This window comes from Athene noctua, chromosome 9, assembly GCF_965140245.1.
Source record: "Athene noctua chromosome 9, bAthNoc1.hap1.1, whole genome shotgun sequence".
NCBI classification, from domain to species: domain Eukaryota; kingdom Metazoa; phylum Chordata; class Aves; order Strigiformes; family Strigidae; genus Athene; species Athene noctua.
Window position 1 is genome coordinate 5587502 of NC_134045.1, and position 20830 is coordinate 5608331.

Sequence of the window (20830 nt, forward strand, 5' to 3'; positions counted from 1 at the left end):
ACAAAATGCAGACAGCCCACCCTGGCATGGTGGTCAAGACTGGAACCAAGCAGCCAATCTCTTGGCTCTTGTTGTTGGAGTCAGCACTGCCATGATCCTTCTGCACACTGAGGCCATGAGAGGGGCCTAAAAGCTACAGCTCAGACAGCAGAAGACTTCTGTTCTTAACTGATGTGGCCATTTTCTTGAACACACACCCACCTCTTCTTCCACATACTGACTTGAAAAAAATCACTGCAGACACATGAGCAAGTAGGGGCTTTTGCAGATCATAGACCCCGTTAGTGCACACACACTGTTTCACATCTTTCATAAACAACCAAGCTCTGAACTGAGTCCAAGCAGGTTTTTTTATGCTCTCCTCCATGCAGCAGATGTCTTGTCTTACCTTGTCAAAGAATTCATACAGCCTGACTGTCTCACAGATTCGGTGCCTATTCTCATCCAGTTGAGTGCAGAACTCCTCCAGTTGATCTCTGTAGGTCTGCAGCTTTACCCTGTAAGAATGTACATCCACAGAGGAAAAGTCTTCCCATCGATCCATCTTCTTTAGTGCTTCCTGCCCCCTTCTGCAATATTCCTGCAAGCAAAATGGGATTGCGTATGAGGATAGAGACCTGACACGGATAGTAGATAGTCTTCAAGCTCATTAACAGCTAGGGCTAATTAGACTGGGTTTTAAGGTTCAAATCACATGAGCAGGGCTATACTTGTTTACAGTAGAATTCTAGAGCCCTGACCTCTTTTATGATTTGTATTAGCCACGCAGCAGCTTGTAAATTCCTACACAGCAAGGCCATGGGTCAATTAGGATACAAAAAAAAGGCAGTGTTACAAGCATATCAAGGGAGTAACAAAAAAAAAATATCCATCTTCCATCACTAGTTATTTTCCTTAGGACTGGCAAATACCATTTACTAAGGTGCTGAGCTGGTGGCTTTGTCCAGAAGAGGAGAGAAGGGAAGCTAAGTAGTGTGAAGGAACAACACACACCTTGGTGATGAACCCTTTATCAATGCCACCTTAGCATCACAGTTTTGGTTGAACATGTACAAGGCACCAAGTCAGACTCTGGAAAATATATTTTGCCCATTGGACAACACTTACACTGGCAACAAGATCAAACTCCCTGAACTGCTTTTGTGCTTGAAGCAGCATCTCCAAAGAATCATCCAAGTTGATTGTTTCCTTTAGCCGTTTTCTGCCAACATTCTCAATCCAACTGCTGACCTAGGAGAAAAGGGAAAAGCATCATTATTAGTCACCCTGTGCTACTCACCAAGGTAGGCCTTTATGTGGAAAGAGCAAGGAACTGCTCTCATAATACTGGTCATTTCATTACTGGAAAGAATGTGCGTGTACACTTCTCCCCCCATCCTGGCATTTCAGTCTGAGCCTCCTGCTAGGAGTTTTTCCACTTCAGGTTACCAAGTAATTGCAAAGCTCTGCTATTGCTCACTAGCCTTAGGCATAAACAGGGCAAGTAGCTGTTTGGGCTCTGTTTCAGGTGAGCCATGGTCTAATGCAATCTCTGCAACCTGCAGGCTGGCCTGATTTTCCTATTATTGTTACCCCCAAGTGGGGTAAAATCTCCCTGCTGCCAGATTTCCTATGTAACTTCCCTTTTCTGACTGGCAGGACATGAAACACGTCAGTGTGAACGTACTGACGGATTCCCCCCATCTGCAATGTTTCATGGTTCTCTGGGACTCTCAGCTGCAGGTATTCTGAAGGCAGCTCGCCACAAAGCCCTGCAGTAACTGCAGGCTCCTCAAAAGAGCACAGCCACTGCCACAGTTATAAACCTATATCCTCTAACATGAGTAGAGAACTAACAAGAGTGTCTTAAAAGCAAAGCAGACGCAGGAGGCCAGGCAGGATAACACAGCATCTCCATCAACTGGGTTTTAAAAACAGGTTAGTACACTTGTCTGCAGTGCTTCAGGCATAGCTGCACCTGGGGCAGGGGATAGACTGAATGTTTCCTAATGCTCACACACCCTGACTTCCTCTATCATCTAAACTCATATCCCAACTCAACCCCACAATTAAGGACAAAATCCTAGTCTTGTGGACTGAGAGAGTCTGTGCTCATGGAACAAGCCCATTGGCAAGAGGATGAGATGGGGACAGGTTCCCAGGCTGTGACCCATACTGCAGAGGGGCACACTGCCGCTGCCTAGAGCTCCTAGGGCTGCTGCTGCCATCATTGGTGATCTGCAAGCAAAGTAAAGATGGGAGCGGTCAGTTTTGCTCAATTCAATCAAAAAAAGTTCAACTTAAAGCAGGACAGGTTGCAGAGTTGGTGCCTTTTTTCATTTCTGTTTGGTGTTAGGAACCTGTGTGTTTAAGGGAGTCTTTACTAGGTTCTTGCATCACACTTCTTGTCTTGAACACATAGTGTATGGCGCCGAGTGTCTACCTCCAAATGGGAAGTCATTAAAACTCTCAGATCCACTCTGGCCTATGAAAACAGTAGGTAGGCTACAGCCTCCTTTGCAAATCCAGTTCTCTCCAGAGGAGAAGAGCCCAGATCCTAGAAGATCAACAGTGAAACTAGCCCTAGTACTGATCTTTAAGGATGCAGATTGCTAAGGTGAGCTCCAAACAGCACACAACCCTTCACACACAGGGTAATAGGTGATATAAAAAAACTTGTCATTGTTGACGAGTTACAGCAAAGGAGACTACCTGACTCCATAATCTCGAGGTCAAGTTCAGGCTTAGGGAGCACATCTGGGATCTGCAGCACTGAAAGAACTGATCAGATCTTGTAGGACAGTCAGACAGCCTGAGCTACTTTATGACTTTTTAAGGTTCTCTATGCGACTACAGGTTTCAAGGTCTTTCTGAGAGCCAGTACCTGTTTGCTTCAGTTATCCCACAGCTGTAAAGAGTTTCAGTAAGCACCACATAAAGGGGAATTTTAAGCTCCTACAGAAGTGCAGGGGGGGGAGGTGTGTGTTGATCATAGCTCTTGGACTAAGGACAAGAGGCTGTTCCCCTGCTTGCAGACTGTATACAGGGCTGCAGCCAGAAGCAAAAGGAGTGTGCTTGGGGCTTATCAGATAGAAGGGACCTGAGCACCACACAGGAATCTGAACAACAGAGTGCACAGAACAGACAGACAGTGAGCATGGGGTATGTGATGTGGCTCATTCAGCAGCAGGATGTAGGCAAACCCTGCAGGATCTCCAGCCCAGAGGGGACACGCAGACTCACAGTCAGCTTATTGCCATTGCTCTGCTGCTTCTCAAGGTAGAGCATGAAGAATGGATCCTCAACAGTCTTGCTGAGAGAGTACTTTTGCTGACTAGTGTGAAAAGACACCCCACCTCCAAGTGTACTGCTTTCCAATGAACCACTGCACTGTCGTCTTTAAGTATGGAAAAAACACCACAAGATGTTTATGGGGTTTGACTGATCCACACGTAGAAAGCAGCCAGGAAACTTTTACCTGGCACTAGAAGATACCAGGCATAACAGTGGCTTGGTTCTCAGCATATCTGAAGAATGTCTCTCAAATTCTTATGTTCAGTTGTTCTTTTTAAGGCTCTACAGGCATCATTCTACATCTTCACACAAAAGATCAACAGGCCCAGTACCTGCTGTGGGACACACAGTCAGAGGGTGGCAGTAGGCAGTCACTGGAACTGACACACAGGCCTTACCTCCTTAAAACACTCTTCCACTTTCTCGAACTCCATCACCAGCTCCAGTTCCTGGATTCGTTTGTTTGACAGCATCACCAGTCGGTGCACGCCCTCATCAACTCGATTATAAAGCACACTGGCAGCATCAAGTGCGTCTCTGGAAGGGGACACAAGCCTGGTCAGGAGTTTTGCATTGGGGCCTTCCCCCAGCACTTCATACCAAAGCGACCTGGCTAACAGCAGCACTGAGGTCATCCTGTGGAACCGTGACAGCCATCTCTGTATGGAGAACAGAAGGAGAATAATGCTGCTCCCTGCACGCTCTGGTGATTCATCACTCTGATCCCAGTGCAGACAACCTGGCAGGAAGGACAAGAGCATCTCCTTCCAGCTAGGCTCCTTGCAAAATCTACTGTACTTGTCAGATAGGATACTGAGCTTTTCATGAATGCAGATTATTGCATCAATGGGCTTTCACAAAACACAGGGTCAGGCAGTCTCAGCGTCTAAAACCACCATTTGAATTTCATTTAAATAATAAGTAATCAGTATGAAGCCAATCTCTCCTGACTAACAACAATATATAGCACCTGATGCCCCACACTTAGGATTTCCACCAGCCAAACAAAAATGCAAAGCGTACAGCACCCCAGCACCAAGAGAAATTGAATTTTACAATGTGGTGCTGGAAAGATTTGGAGACAGAGCTCCCTGTCTTCCACAGGCAGCTGTGCTATCAAAGCCCAACAGGCAACACCAGGCAGCACTCTCCCTGCCAGCCTGGGCACAGCAGAAGTTAACCTCCTCCAGGCACAGGCAGGGATAGAGGTGTTCACGCTGGAGCCCAGTGCCCTTGGATGGGTGGAGCCAGGGACTCAGCACATCCTGGCAAGATGAATGTTAGCAAGATCCTTTCAGATGTGTGCAACACCTCTCCAGCACAGCTTCAGGTGAATTATAGACAAAATCCAGGAGACAGAATAACCCTGAATGTTATTCTTTCTCATATTCGTTCTGCTTCTAGATTTCCTCTTCTTTTACAAGTACAGACTCAATGGACACCTGCAACAAAATACTACAGCCTCCTTCAGATGTGCTCTACACCAGCATGTTCAGCTGCCTGAGCATCTCCTGTACTCACCCTAAACCAGCTTTCATTTTGCAATTGTCTTACCACCTTCTGGCTTAAAAGAGCATGGATTTTTAAATCATATTATTAAAATTATTCAAAGCACTTGTGAAATAGGTAGCTAATAAAACTCTGAAAGCTTTACTCCTGAAAATTAATACAAGCAATTCAGCATTCACGTTTATTTCTTCTTTGGGTTACAGGCAATCTTGAACCTGTGAAATGCAACCAAATATGAGCATTTAGTGGCAACCATCCTGTAGTTTTTAGAAAGTATTTAATTGACATGAGGTAGTGCAATAGGTCTGGACAACTAGCTCTGCATAGCAGAAATCCACAGGATTTTTCCATTCAGATTTCCACCCAGTGTGCAACAGCCAACTTCTCAAACCTCAGGCTCTTAGATACTTTTGTTTTTCCTCCTCAAAATGCCATTAGACCGAATCAATTTCTCCAAAGTGCAGCCAAAAAAACCCCGAATTGTTTCTGGTTTAAGATCAGTATTACTGCAGTGGAGACAGGTTCTCTACAGAGAATCTGCAGGCTTCAATGGAAAGATCTGAGCTGTAACACTGCTCCCGCGTTTCCCCAAACTGCCATAAACAAACAGTGATGATCTGAGCCTTCTCTTTTGCAATGCTTTCCTAGGGACAGACTCAGATCCAGCCTAGGAGACTTGCAGCAGCAGAGCCATAATCACTGCCCAAGCTGAGCTCTGGGAAGTGTGTTTACAGAGCAGGTTGTGAAGGCCAGTTCCCGTCAGCAGCAGTGACACAGCTAGGACAGCTAATGAGAAACAGTTCGGAAGATGGCTGGAAGTTATATTTGGCAACAACATTAACACTGTTGGGTTTTGTGCAGCGGAGCAAATCTGTCAGGCCCTAGTTTCTGCATAAAGCTCCAGCAAAATACAATACTGATGGCCAGACAGGCAGATACCCTTGTGTCTTACTCCCATGGATCTGAAGTCCCTGCTGGCATGAACGCTCTCATCCACTCAGGAAAGCACACCAACACATCAAATGCTCTTCCTCCCACCGGTGCAGACAAGTGAGCACCTATAACTTTCGGCATTACAGACTGTTACATAGAAACATTCACAATTTTCCTGTCATGAGGCAAAATATTTTTCCAACATTTCCCTAAGCTTCCATGGAAATTACTTTGGTGTTGATAGTGCTTCCTGCAGTTCTTTCTGTAATGGAAGTCCTTGTGTCCACCCAAGCCCATGAGAAAGTAAGCATGCATTGTTTCAATGCTTAACAAGGTATTGTAAGATGGTAACCTTATGGCTTTGCAACTGGCAACATGTTACAGCTCTTGAGCTGGCTGACCTAGCACAGAATGGGATCTGATATAGGGGAAGGAACACAGGAAGTCCCACTCCACTTCTTTCCATACCTAATAGAGGAAAAGGGACTCCAGTTATCTCAAATTTGAGCTATTTTTCTTGATAGGAGTCAGTCACAGCCTGGGCTGCAAGGTTCTAAATACTACAGACTCCCACGTAGCAGTCAGCACATTTCCCAAAGTCACAAAACACAGGCTTTCCTGAAGACAGCACTGTGACTATGGGAAAAATCACCCTCAAGGTAGAGGGATAGGAAGCAATTACAAAACAAACATGTTTTAAGTATTTTTTTATAAACAGAAATTGTAAGGTCACTGTGCAAAAGCGAATTCACCATGCCATCAATGACAAGACCAGTCTCTTTGAACATGCTTGGGATAAGTATCAGCCTTATGACCAGCAAACCACACTAGGGAAAGGAAGGATCAAAAATGCAGCAATAAAATACTACTTCTGGCCCACCCGCCAAGCCCTGAGGAGCCCAACTTTAGGAGAAGAGAAGGTGCTTGGGTGAACTGCTTGCTGCTAAGATGAAAGACTGAAAAAAAATTCACCCCAAAGAGCGCTCTTCTGGCCCTACACATCTTCCTTCCACATAAAGAATTAGCCCAGATTACCGGCAATATTAGAAAAATAAAGAGCCATACTCCGAAGATCTCAGTAAAACCAAGCCTGCATTGCATTTGCAGAAAGTGGTAGAGAAGAACCAAGCTAGAGCCTCCAGTTTGGAAGTGAGCACTCATCCCTCTGAGCCATCTGATGTAATCCACGTCCAGGCAAATAACATGACAGCTACACACATCTACAGATACTCAGTCATCCCCCCTCTAAGTCAGCTGATTCAATAGAAATAAAATGACACCCTGTTGCTGAATGTATACAGGTAAAAACCTTTGCTTTACTGATCCACTTATCTCAGTCTAGGATACATTTGGGAGTTTATACCATAAGCAGGAACTGGACAGAGAATTCATTTCAGGTAAGAGGGCTGGAAATTAGCTCTTGTTTTTATTTAAATCAGGCTGTTTAGGGTATATATCATGATCTAAAACCCCCTTGCTCTTGTCATTTAAGTCACTTCGTCTTTTGTAGATGCTTGCAGCTGGCTGTTGATACACTTGTTAGGGCACAACCCAACACCCTAAGGCTGCTCCTTCCCTTGGTCCTGCCAGTGGTGTGCTGACTGCACATGAGCCACCCAGAAAAAAAAAATGTTTCCAAATGGCTCCTCTGGGCTCAGAGCCCCAGAGGGACTTCAGGTGTGGCCTTACACCATCCCTCCTCCTCTGCCGAGTTCCTCCAGCATCTCAGTCCTTTGTTTCAAGGTCCAGCCGTGCTGTTTTCACACGTTCTGCCTTGCTTGGCAGGCATTTGTTAAAACCTCAACGTCTAGTTGTTGGTTTTCCATTGCATCTCCAAGGTAACTCCATTCATACACTGTCAGCTCTTGACAGTTCATTTTTACTAGCTCGACAGGCTCTCTGACTAACATCCATCTTCTACTCTCTTACACAGAGGAAAAATATAACCCTTTCCACCCTGTAATATAAAGTAAGTAGGCAAACTAAGCCAAACAAAGGAATTGCTCACAGCTCATGGGAAAGTTTGGTTTTTTGATTCACTTGTGTACTTCCACTGCTCACAGAATGTATCCATTGGGCATTAAGCACGCTCTCCCAAATCCCTGTACATCTGTTTACCTATTTACACATACCCATTCATTTGCAGATCCACACCTTAAAAAATTCCTAAATAATTTTTAGTATACTAGTAAACTCAACGATACCCTGCAACAGGAAGTTTCATGGGAAAAATAATACCTTGGCATAAATAACTATTTCTTTTTCAGAGGAGTTTTTCATTCCTGTCATTCATTGGAGTAAAGAAACCAAATATTGAGAATTTGGTTGAAGAAGAAAAAGGGACTTCCATCCTGCCACACAAAAGGAAAACACCTGGTTGTTAAGCACCTTAAAGATATTTTAATAGTGGCCTGTGCAGCTCTGAGGAAGGAAAGCAGAGAGTTCTTTGAAGTCAGTGGAAAGTCTTGTCTAAGCTTAGATTTGTTTGGATGCATTGCAATTTCCCTTCACATGCGAGTGTGGTAGCAAGAGTCTTTCACTACATTCTTCCATAGTCAAATCATCCAAAGTAATTTTGCAATAGTGCAGAGTCAATATAATTTATAGCAAAAAGGAGTAGCTTGATGTCAGTTTATGTTTCCCCAAATCCTGTTTTCATTGGGCAATTATCGTTTCAGTGGAAAAGGTTCCAAACATCTTCAGTTTTCTGGAGAAGCGCCAAGCAGTTGTATAATGGTAGGGTAATTTTAAACCTATAATTTAGAAAGACCATTTCTGTCTGAATCCATCTTTCGAAAAATCTAGCCTTGGAGAGTTACACTTTAGATTTCAAAGCAAAATACCCAATTAATTTTCAAAAAAAAAAATATCAATGGCCACAGAAGAGGCATCCAGCAGGCTTACAAAAGCAGGTGCTGCACGAGCCACGCCTGCTGATGCCAGGGAGACACAAATAGAAGAGCACAGGGAGGAGGGAAGCAAAAGAACCATTGCTGCTCTGCAACTTATTGTCTGTCCCTTATGAAACTGCTCTAGCCAACAGCAAGAGGAACAGTTAAAGTGAAGGCTAAAACCAGAACTCATCCTCCACTAACCTGGGTCAATTTTAAAATAGCAAAAATTTGTGGATGGAAAGTACATGAGACACACTGCCTTTTTCTAGTGTATTTGGTGGGGTTTAGGCAAATATATTGCAGCTAACTTGCCCTGGGGAAATCAGATGTCCCTGATCATTCTGCAATTTAGAATCAGCATGGTCAGATGTTACAACATTAGCCTCATCTAGTCTTCCACTCCTGGTGCTGAACTCCCCTTGTGGATGTCTCTACAGGTTTTGGCAGAAAGGGAATAGGATCTGGCAACTAGGACATTAAAGGATGGCTTGGTCCAAGGACATCACCCAGATCACTTGTGCAGATACCTTGGCTACAAAACATTTACACATCCTGAGCAATGCTTTAGGAACAAATCCTTCCAGCTTAGCAGGGAAAGTCCTGTGTGCCTGAGGGCTGTTTCACAGGAAGAGAAATAAATGCATTAGAGCCACTGTCAATCATGAATGCATTTTGGTAGCAGCCTACATGACTGCCATATTTGTAATGAACCCATAAAAGGAGGTCAACCTCAAATGCATGCTCCTGCTCTTCAAGCTGAAAACTGCACATGCAGCTGAGGTTCAAATTCAAACTGGTCATGGTGAAGCTAACGCAGATATTGCTAAATAAATTGTAATTACTCTCTGCAGCACACAAACAGCCACAGTGGTTTTAATTACCTAATGAAAGTATTTGAGGAACTGGGTACAGTTTTTAGAACCCCAAATTGTCCTTAGAAAGGCACAGAGGTCAAAACACCAAGTTTGGGGTTGCCTGTGAGATTCCTTCCATCCATAACAGAACATCAGATCTGGCTGAGACCACAGACCTGACTGAATCCCTCCTCACTGGTTACCTGACAAGCACATGCACTGGGAACAACCCATCCAATTAATACAACACACCACAGACCATAATTGCCCAGAGAATTCTATTCTGAGCACAGTTCATTTAAACATGTTTTTAGCAGAAATATACACTGAAGTCCTTTTAAAAGAGAAGGGATTGATGCATACAGTTAAAGAAGTGTCCAAGTGCAGTCCCAAGCTGCGACCTTTGATTCTTTTCTCAGCCTGGCTTGCATTCAGTTACAATAAAACTTGTGTTCAGTCTCTGGTCGATTTTAAAGCCCAGTAAGATTCATAAAACTGGCTGGAAAAAAACAACATTATAAGAAATACCAGACTAAGTAGCAGCCTACTTACAGGGAAAGCTCACCCTGCAGTGGAGCCTGAGATAGGATGTGGAAACACCATTCTGGGAACACCAAGCATCACGCTGTGGTTTTCTAACAGTCATAAAAAACTTCTACCCCCAAACCTTGTCCCATGCACATTAACCTGTTTATGTTTATACTCATTACCTAGGTCGACTGCACTAGTCTAACAGCTGTGGAGTTAGGACCACCAGGGTTTTAAGATGCCCTGCTCAAATATATACCTGCTGTTACTAAAGTCACACACCTATCTCCCTGATACGTCCTCCGATTGCACACTCCCAGCGTTTATGATACATATAATAGTGGCAACTGTGCTACTAATTACCCCAGCAACAGAAACATTTACCCCAATTCAGCCACAAAAACTGGTGCTTGTGGGATGGTCTGGGCTGAGCCAGGAACTTCAGGCAGTTCAGCTAACATCCTATACTGGAAACTTTTTGCAATTTGTTCCATAATATTTTTAAACAGATAAAAGGCACAGTGTGTCATTAATTACCTAATACCCTGTTGGCATGACAAATATCGCAAACAAGAACAAGCAAAACTAGAGCCTTCTGGGTAAATTCCCACTGAATCCAGGAAGATTTGGGACATAAGACAGCAGAAAATAAATAACAGAAAGGGAGCTGAGGGGAATCATCTGATGAAAAGCCTAAAAGAACAATTAAAACTTACCTAGACAGAACTCTGCAGTCTTTTACCTCTCTGCAAATGCCACAACTGGCTTCACACAGCACTTCATACAATCAGAATGACAACGGCTCCACGCTCCCTTATGTGCAGAGCAACGAGGTTTGTTTAATGCGAGCGTAAGTGCTTTTTACCAGGCTAAAACCACCACGCAACAGAGGGAACAGGTTAGACTGTAACGAAAATGAATACCAAGCAGCACAGTATGTGTTTGGAGAGAAGTGTTGCTGTGTGCTCCTCCCTCCACCTGACACAAACAAGACAGACCATGGAAGAGCACTGCCACCCATGCACTGCTAAGGGCCAAAGATTTAGTGTTTGTCAGCATCTTCCATGTCACCAGCAACAGCACAAAGGTGCCTCATGGCAGAAAGATGCCAATCTTTGAGGCCAGGATTTAAGCACATTTTTTCATCTTGCCTCAAGGTGTACCGAGAGCTTGTCCTAACCAAGAGATGAAGGTTTTAGGATTAGGTCCACAGGAAAAACAAGCAAAGGACACCTGTCAATGAAAGGTGCCTCTTGCAGACCTTGTCAGGCATATGCACTATGGCAAGTGGCAGCATGAGAGGTCCTCAAAGCTCCAGAGAGGCAGGAAGATGAGCAAACACTAGTTAAGGAAACGAGGAAAATGGCATCCGTGAAAGCGACACAAGCACTGCCTTCTTTTGAAGCATGTACGAACACATCAGAGTAGCAACCATCAAACTGGCCACAGCACAGACAGAAACAAACACATCTCTAAAGCAGAAAGGGGATGGTAGAAGACAATATCTCCATGAAGGATTTCCCATGTAGGTTGCCTGGCTATGACCACCAGCATATGGCAGCAGCTGTCAGCTTGCAGATGCACACTCCATTTACCTTCCAAACCAAGAATGTCAGGCAGCCCCATCTCCCCACACTGGGACCAACACACCAGATACCTGTCTTCTCTCTACCCTTGCCCCTAACTTGTCCCATGTTTGGATGACCAGCTTAGTCTCTCTGCCTCTACCCTAGACAGAGCTTCAGATGGTGCTTGTGCAGGCCTCAGCAGGCCCTCCTGGAGCCCATGAGAGCTTGTACATTATCCAAGTTTACTCCTGCTTGTACACCACTCTGCAGAGCGGCACATGCCTGCCTTGGAGCATCCCATGAGTTGCTACTAACAAGCTAAAGACCCACAGACATGAACTCCTACAGCACCACCCAGCTATAACCCAGTGCTTCATCAACAGCAGACACCCCTGCGTTAACTGGCCACAGCTTCAAGCAGACCTAGTGCCTCAATACTGTGTGTGGAAGCCAGGCACAAGAACTGTGGAGGCTGTTAGCCATAAGATCACCCTCTCTGTTGCTGCAATTGAGTCAGGTCCAGCATCGGGAACCTGGCAGTTGCTGCTCAGGAAGCCTGCTCTGTACTGCCCATTACCTCTGCTCAGTCAGGTCCCCACCCAGGGCTTCCAACCAGATCACCAAGCCACACTAAAAATAGCCAGCTCACAAAACCAGCTCTTGGCTCTAGCCACTCCACCCTCAAAGTACAGAGACTAACTATACTGCCTTCTGCAAACAAAAGGAGAATTCACTCCTCCGTCTATTTATAATCTGCTTATTCACAGCTTGCAAGCACAAATTCTTTTCAGATGAGGAGCTTGGGGGAAGAGATTATGCTTTTGCTGGTTCCATGTTGCACACAGCCCAGCACCTAACCTGGTCATTCCATTACCTTCTGAGGTTTTTCCTCTTTCTTTCAGCTCTCAAATCTAGTCTTGTGGCTATCTTGCCCACCAACATGCGGAGCATGATGCAATCCCACTCCCATGCCACACTGAGAACACACCTGGCTGGTAGAGCCAGGCATGTGCCAGGTGTGTTCTGGTTCAACTAGCATAAAGCATCTTTATATTAATATAAAATGTTTGTATCTTCATCACTCCACTTCTGACTCATAGCGTATCTAGAGGACAAAAGGCATCACTGGACACTTTGTCTAGGCAAGTATTCCCAGCTCTTGGCTATGCTGGAAGAGCAGCAATAATGAGAACAACAGTGGAAAACGTCTGGCTAAAGACCAGGTTAAAAGTCTCCCTGTCTTGCTGCCCAGCCCCACACAACTGCCTCACTTTATTAAGAGCTCCCACTGCTGCTGTCTGTCTTCTGGCAGCTTCTCTGACATTTCCATCATAAGCCTGGAGAAGTCTTCAAAATCCACCACAAAATAAGCGATGCATTAGTCCACCTTCCACAACTGGCTTAGTGAGTTGCCTGCGAACCACAGATTGGTTGATCAATACATTAGATATCCAGCAGCCAAAGACAGACCTGCTAGCCAACTCTATGTAACTTATTAAAAAGACTGTTCATTAAAAATTTCCTGTGCAAAAGTAAGTATTAGTAGCATTAAAGTAATGGATGTCTCTGTGGTATTCACACTTACTGACAGGAACTTCAGCTAGGCTTACAGATCTGCGTTTCAATGCTCAAAAAGACTGAGACAGCAACACCTGGAAGCTTTCAGCTAACAGACCTGGAGAAGCACTGAGCCTTCAGCGCAGCAGATGGTGTGAAGGCAAATGTTCTGGCTTTAAAGCCAGCCAGCTCCACCAACAATGAATAAGTGACAATGCCACCTTCAGCAGTCCACCTGCACCTTTGGGTGGCCAGCCTGTGCTGAAACTATCATTACAGCACTTAAAGAGGCGCCACAAAGATACTGGTTCATCAGTACCACACCCACACCAACTCCAGGCCAAATTCAGCCTGGTCTTCCTGGAGGTAGGAGGGTGGTGTGGGACCAGCTGAGCACACCACATCCCCTTAGCCAACTCCCTGTGATGGGCTGCCTGCAGGATACGTGTTCTGGTGACAGAGCTCCTCCTTTCTAAGCTGGGAAAAAGCTGAAATCCAGAAAGACTGCTTGGAGACATCTTTCTTCCCCTTTGTTGAGAAGTGGCTAGATAGGTAATGCTAGCTTTTACAGCAGTACTTGCTAGAGAAAGTAGTGCAGAGACTCTTGGTCAGCTCACACTGGGAACAGAAAGTGAATAGTGTTACCAGTCAAAGACACTGCTGTGGTGCTACAGCATCTCTCAGGATAAGACCATCCAGGAAGGACTACCAGAGGCTCAAAGCATCTGCCAGAGAAACAACTGGATGTACCACAATGTATCTCTCCTGCACGACCACATCTCTCATGGGATGAGTTCAATTTCTCCAGGAGAGGAGCCATGTCACTGGCTTAGCAAACCCTCACAAAGCCTGGGTCAGACCTGAGCAGCTATGAGATCAAACCGCTCCGTGTCACAAAACATTCCAAAGGGCATCTCGGCTCTCCAGGAGGGAAGAGCGGGGAAATATGCCAAAACCCAACCCCAACAGAAGGGTTTCATTACTAAAGAAAGACTAAAGCAAGTCTTGTTTGCTATGTGCTCCAGAAAGGTATTTGGCAGATAACATCTCACTGCACAGAGCACAAGCCGGCTTCCTTGCCTGTTTTAGCATACTATCTCCAACCTGCAGTCAAGTGTTTTCAGACAGGTCTGTCCACCTCTATTCTTACCATCTCCTGCTCTTCGTTTCGTTACATGAAGCTAGCAAGAAAGACAGCCGTGAGAGCTAGCAAAACATATCCCCTGCAAAAAAAGCAAGTCAATCTCTTGCTTGTTTAATCCCAAGGTGACAGTGCAGCTGGGCTTACTTTCTTTACACCTCTTAAGAAAATCGCATGTTTTTACCTTTAGCTCTGCACTTTTGGTTGGCATATTTTAATTAAGTGGAGCTGAGTCCAGAAAACTGCTCTTAAATTTTCTTCCTCTATTTATATGCAACTCTTGCACATTTTCAGTTACTTGATCACAGCTGGTATCGACTTCTGACCAAGAAGTCTTGGCAGTCATGACCCTCTGCTTGATCAGGCTTTTGAACCACAGGAGAGAAGATAAAACAGTGGGACACATGATTAACACAAGAGCCAAAAGGTGGCTCAGAAGGGTAAAGCCATTTGACTTGCTTTTGTAAATAATTTGATTTCAAGTATTGGGAGAGTAGGTGTAGAATTAAAGACTGTTAAGCATTGATCAAGATGTTACAAGTCAAAATTCAGAAAAGCAGTACAACAGGCCCTGCTGAGTGCACAGACACAACCAGTCCTGTTCCATTTTCACACATCACCAGGCAAAATTCTAGTACTGGGCCCACACAGATCAACAGCCACTTCATGCTAGTTTAGTAGGCCAACTACAATATTTTGTCTCTACCCTGCTTTGATCCTACCTGTTAAAGAAGCCTTTGAAAATTATAACCATAGGAGTCTTTATAGGGTTAGCAGAACTCAGAACTTTTAGTATCTGCACACTGGTTTGAAGAGAAGGAGCAAGTACAGAGCCATGGAGGCTCCACCAACAGTGCCTCAGAGTTCTCTGGCCAAGTCATAGAGCTTCTTCCCCATTTAAAATGATCATGAAAGAGGGAAGAGTTGACTTCTTTAGTCCTCTGCCCCGAGTTACATGATGAGCAGGTATTTCCTCAATTAAAATAGTGCATGGATTTTAGTTTCTGCAACTACTCCACAAGCTAGAAGAGAAGTAACTTTCTCCCACTATATTCATTTACACTCCTCAGGCTAGAGACAGTCACATATATTTGACCTGTAGCATACACTCTCCATTCATACCAGCAGGCAACAAATATAATTTCAGTCAGAGAACATGCTACACATCCTTGGCACTCAGACACTGTGCAGACAAAGAATTGTGTGTGTATCCCCTGCCCCTGCCCTTGCTAAAATAATCAAAGCAGTAAATTATCCTTAGGGGCTCTGTCAGATCAGGTTTCAAAGTTGATCATTTCCCTGCACGAGAACACAGGCCCAGCTTAAAACCAAAACAAAACATAAAGAGCATGCACATCCATTCTCCTAAGACTCTAAAGTTGCTGTGTGCTGCTTAAAAAAAACCAAAACAACCCACATCATCTGTGCTTCTCACATCATGGCAGAATAAAAAGGCTATACTGTGCTAATTCTTCCCAAAATTGCATCAGGAGTACTTCACTAGTTCAGCAAGAGAACTGTGTCTGCACAGCTGGCCAGAGCTGCTGACAGGAGTCACAGCAAGCAGGGAAAAGAAACAGTTACACCTGTCCCCACACTCCCTCTCACTCAGCACCAAAATGCTGACCCCCATCTCTCAGTGACAGGCAGCAACTTGCACTGTCATCCATTTGCTGAATTTTCAAAGAGAAACGTAGTTCTTTTCCCCTGTTTGGGTGGGATAAACCTGCAAGCTATTTTGTTATCTTCTCTCTGTTCCCTCCCTTAAAACCTCCCAGCTTGTGATGGCAACAGGGAGTTTAACCAGAGCAAGGCTGCGGTTGTGTGGAGGCATTCCACGCCTCCTTGCCATCCGCTACGCCCTTGTCTGCACCCACACGCCAGCATTTATCTCCCACTCTGGCTGGAAGCCCCTGGGTGCAAGGGCTGTCTTTCTACCTTGCTGTTTGCACAGCACATAGCAGAGAGGCCTTCACACGCTGATAGGCTTCAGGTGTTTTAACAGTACAAACAGGAGTTGTGCAATGCCCTGGGGATTTCAAACAGCTGGTGTCTCTCAGCCCCTGCTTCTCATACCAATTCTGCAAATGGGCAGTGAATATTTGTTTGTGCAAACCGTACCAATGTGCGAGGAGATCAGAGCTTGCTTCAGCCAGAAAGCATTCCTCACAGTTAAGGTCCTTGGAAATCCCCTTGCATAAGGAGTGCCTTGGCAAATCACACAGCAATAATGCCCCGGACCTAAACATTCATCACTGGCATTGTGAATTAAGGCTTGTGTTTTGGAGGTGCACAAAATATCCAGCCCACTCTCCCCTACAGAAAAAAAGTCTGATTTGGCTTGGAAAAGGAAAAGGAACTTCAACCATCTAAGTGAATCCACCCAGACAAGTTTTTGGACTGGGGAAGAGGCAGCCAGCATGAAATTCATTACACTTTCCACCTTTGCTGTTTCCAACAAAAGGCCTTGCTACACGAAGCTGCTCTCTAGCCTGCAGCAACAATGGATCATCTCACAGAGCCTCTCAGTACCTGCTTTTTGCCCATCTCCACCTCCCCTTCCACTCTTGGGACTCACCTGTAGTCATGGGTGAGGGTGACACAAGATTCCTCTTTCTTCAGTCTGGCCAGGAGCGCTCCACCCTCCAGCTGCAGCCTGACCAGCCGTACATCTTCAAGAACGTTCTTCATCAACTGTCTGTAATTCCTCAGCAGCACAGCTGCCTCCTGGAGGGATTGCAAGAGTGAGATGAGCAGTTACTGCAACCTACAGGTAACAAGGGAATGGGCAAAAAGCAGCGCCCAACCCAAAACACACACACCCCAGATCTCACCTTGGCCCACCCTAGGAAAGAGGGAGATTGATTCCCACAGCTGCTTCCCTCAAGCCTGCCAATTTCAAAGTGATAAAGAGTGCTCCTTACACTCTTCATAGTTTCCTCATCAGGCTAAAACTGAAACCCAATTCCTATCATTGTCCATACTCGATTGGCTGGGCATAGAAAGAATAAGCTTCCCAGCCTCACTTTTCACTCACAGCTAGCTCCAACTGTTCTTTGAGCCTGAACCTGCACGGCTCCAAGTAGTGGGACAAGATGCACATGAAGGTGTGTGGCTGCATATCCAGAATGGGGATGTACACCCCAGAAGGACCACTGTGATATCTTCCATCATTCTACTGTTGGGACCCTCAGTGCAGAGCTGTCAGCAACTTCCTATAATATAATGCTGGCAGCAACACAGGCTCAGTCTTTGTACCCTCCAAACTTCGCTTCTGGAGGCAGCAAAGCTGGAACCACAGCACAGCTTTGGCCTGGTGAACACAGTCTGTATTGTCACTCAACTTTACTCCAGGCCATTCAAGCCAACCTGGTGTGGCACAGACTGAAGCAGCTGCTCAGGACTAGAGACACCAAAGCTAGGACCAGCTACGGAGCTGTGGAGCTGCTAGGAATGCATTCCAATGCTGGAGCAAGCACCCACCAGCAATAAGCACTGCTGAAGAAGAGGTCTCCTGGGTGACACCAAGGGATCAGAGAAACAGCTTCTACACCCAGTGGAGCCTCTACCACTTCATTTGGATTAGCTTCTACTAGTCCCACTGTCCTGACAGCTCCGCAGTGACACAAGCATGCTGAATACCCTGCTACTACAACTTGCAAATTCAAAGCTACAGCTTTTCTGTAGCTATCCAGCCTCCTGCTCTCTTCTGTCTCAGGCCCACCTCTGATACAAGGTGAGGGACATGCCTACCTCAGCTCTATCTGGTAATTTTCCAGGTTCCACTTTATGAATAGCTCCTTGGAGGAAGGCACAAGCACCTTGGCATCCTTGTAGCAGGTGTTCCAGCTTCTACAAGAAGAAAGGACCAAGGCAGAGATTATTATTTAATGTCCTTTCAGCTTGAAGGAGGTTAAAAGTACAGAAATCAGGAGAGGATCAAACACATTAATCCAAGGGTTCAATTCAGTGAAGCAAAGCCATCAGAAAGCTTTAGATGCATCATGCTATACCAAGGCCTCTATGCAGACCTTACAAACTTACATACTCTTGGCTCATATGGGTCATGCTTTGCAGGAAAAAAAAAATTAGTCCACTTATGTCCCACATTCTTCTACTATTAGAATTTCTTGTAACTTCCCACCAAGATGAATCACTATGCATGAATTTTGGAGGAACAGCACATAGAACAAGTATTCGGAATTTATCTACTTTACATAATTTCTCTTCATATTAAAAGTAGTGTAAATTAAAGATTAGGAAATCAGAAAGCTTCCACAATTAAGCACCCTAAACTACCAATGAATTTGAAATCCCTTCTCTCTTTGTGGGGGAACAGAAAAAACTCCTCAAACCCCCCCACATTTCACAGGGGTTCATGAGACAGTACTTTTTAGAAAAGTCAGTGATATAAAGCCTAAATACTGTCAGATGCCACCCTCTAGCCACTGAAATCAGAGAAGGGAGAAACAGCGATTCCAAAACAGCCATGCTCAAAACAAAACAAAAAAGCAGCTGTTTGAATCTTTACTGAGTTGAACTCCTCCTCCCTGGAGTGCTGGAACAGCCCCAGCAGTGACAGATTAGCAAGCAGGATGCAGGTGAGATCACCCAGACAGGAAATAAATGCTGTTTGCCACATAGCTGCAGATCTAAAGGGCTTGAGCATACAGGTCATTATCACACATAATACATCGTATATTTAGGCAACCCATACAGATTGATTCCTACACTTACTCCCTCTGGTAACATTTTGCATGTTAAGATGCAAGACACAAACAAGAAGTAGTCTGATATCATGCTCTTTCCTTCAAGAATTATCCTTCCGCACAGAGCACCTCAACTTGCAAGCTTTTCTCAATTCTGTTCAGAAAACTAATTCACAGCCTCTTGCAAAGCTTCTCTGCTTCCTCACTGCCAAATAAATCTCCAATTCTCAAATTCAGTTCTAGGCACCAAGACCAGGCTTCTGTACCTCTACTGCATCAGCACACGTTCATGCAAGTACTTTTAGATGTTAATTTTAAAAATAGGTTCTAAAATACGTTGGAAAAGTTAAGTTAGCATGTGCCAAATGTTAAGCCTAACTGCTGAAGCTTGCCACCAGCAACACAGTGGTATTATCAATGATATCTTGACCTGCTTCAAATGCTGCCAGGTGCCACAGAGCACTCTGGGCCATGAGGTCAGAGCCAAAACACCACTGAATCTTTTGGAAGCAGAGGTGACCAGAGTGAGGGAAACACTCACCAGGGTGAGCAGTATGAAGACAGCCAGTTTGCATGCAGAGTTACAGATTTCATTCTGTCTAGTCTCAGTGTGCCAACGCAGCTTTTAAAGATTCAACAAGCACATGATCCACAGGACTTATGCTCCCTCCACAGCATGAGTGTACACGTGGGGGTATTGGTGCCACAGATGCTACTTTCGCAGAGTTCTGGCAGTCTGCACATACCCTGCTGCATGGCCAGCAACACCGGCAGTCCCGCCACAGATCAATGGTGTGTGCTGCACTGGTGGCTGCAGCACTCCTTATCAGTGCCTGCAGCACACTTTGCCAGGGCAACCTTCCTTACAAACTTTGGATGCTGCAGTTTCAGCCCTTCTACCTCTGAGGCTTAACCTGGGCCAGGTCAAACATTTCCACAGAGTGGTCAGCCTCCCTGCACCCTGGGCTGGCTCTAATCCAACACCTGGGTACAGTTCACTGTAGATCCCTTGGGCCACAGTTTTTCTGGAGAAAAGCACACAGGTCAGACAGGCTCATGGTAGCAAGGTGTACTCAAAGTAGTCAAACAACAGGGAGAAGGAACATAGTGCTGGTACTGCCTCCTGCTGTTACCTTGGCCCTAAGTCTCACTGAATGGAATCTGCATGGGGAAGCTTTTGTTTGCTCACCTCGTGTGGCCAGCGCTCAAGGAGGAATACAATGCTCCCCCTGGATTAACCTTCTCTGTATTTTTAGTTTAGATGCTTTCTAAAGAGTTCTTGATGACAACTTTGGTAAATAAGTGAACTACATCTAAAGGAGGAAAAAGATGTTCCTAGAAATATGTGAACTAGTTATCAGGAACTTCCAAGTTTCACTCCTGCAAGGACTGCAGCTTTTACTAAAGGAGCTCTTAGGCTGGTCTGGGGAACTTGCTCCAAAACCAAGATTCAACTATTTTTATTATGCACAAGTTCCTGACTGTTACTTCAATGACAACATGATACTAACATCTTCTCCTGAGATTGGTTTAAGAAGTATCTGCCTTTAAGCCTCCAAATATAACAGAAGTGCCACTGTATATCACAACAAAACAGGATTCTGTTTCAGATTTGACCATATTTTGAAGGGAAGGAAGAATTAATGTAATTCAAACAGATGAGTTAAAAACTAAAATGTTACTTCCTGCAGTCATGCCAATAGGCCACAGTGTGCACCCGTTTTATGAAAACAGTATTAGTATTCTTTTGATAACAGAAATTCATTCACATACATAGCTATTACAGGAACCATTATCTTTTAATGCTTGTAGGTTCAGCTGTTGACAGGCTCCTCTTGCTTCAGCTCTATTACCATGCCATTTC

The 20830-nt window shown here is 44.9% G+C and overlaps 1 protein-coding gene across 4 annotated transcripts in view; it reads right to left on the minus strand.

Moving 5' to 3' along the window:
• Positions 1–20830, minus strand: part of PLEKHG4 (pleckstrin homology and RhoGEF domain containing G4) — a 92959-nt gene that overhangs the window by 27474 nt on the left and 44655 nt on the right. For all 4 annotated transcript variants that reach the window (XM_074912909.1, XM_074912911.1, XM_074912910.1 and 1 more), the window contains exons 9-13: positions 18011–18109; positions 16836–16984; positions 3672–3810; positions 1108–1230; positions 389–580 (exon numbers count right to left, since the gene is read on the minus strand). In XM_074912909.1, coding sequence (XP_074769010.1) covers positions 389–580; positions 1108–1230; positions 3672–3810; positions 16836–16984; positions 18011–18109 — 702 coding nt within the window. The remainder of the gene's footprint in view (positions 1–388; positions 581–1107; positions 1231–3671; positions 3811–16835; positions 16985–18010; positions 18110–20830) is intronic.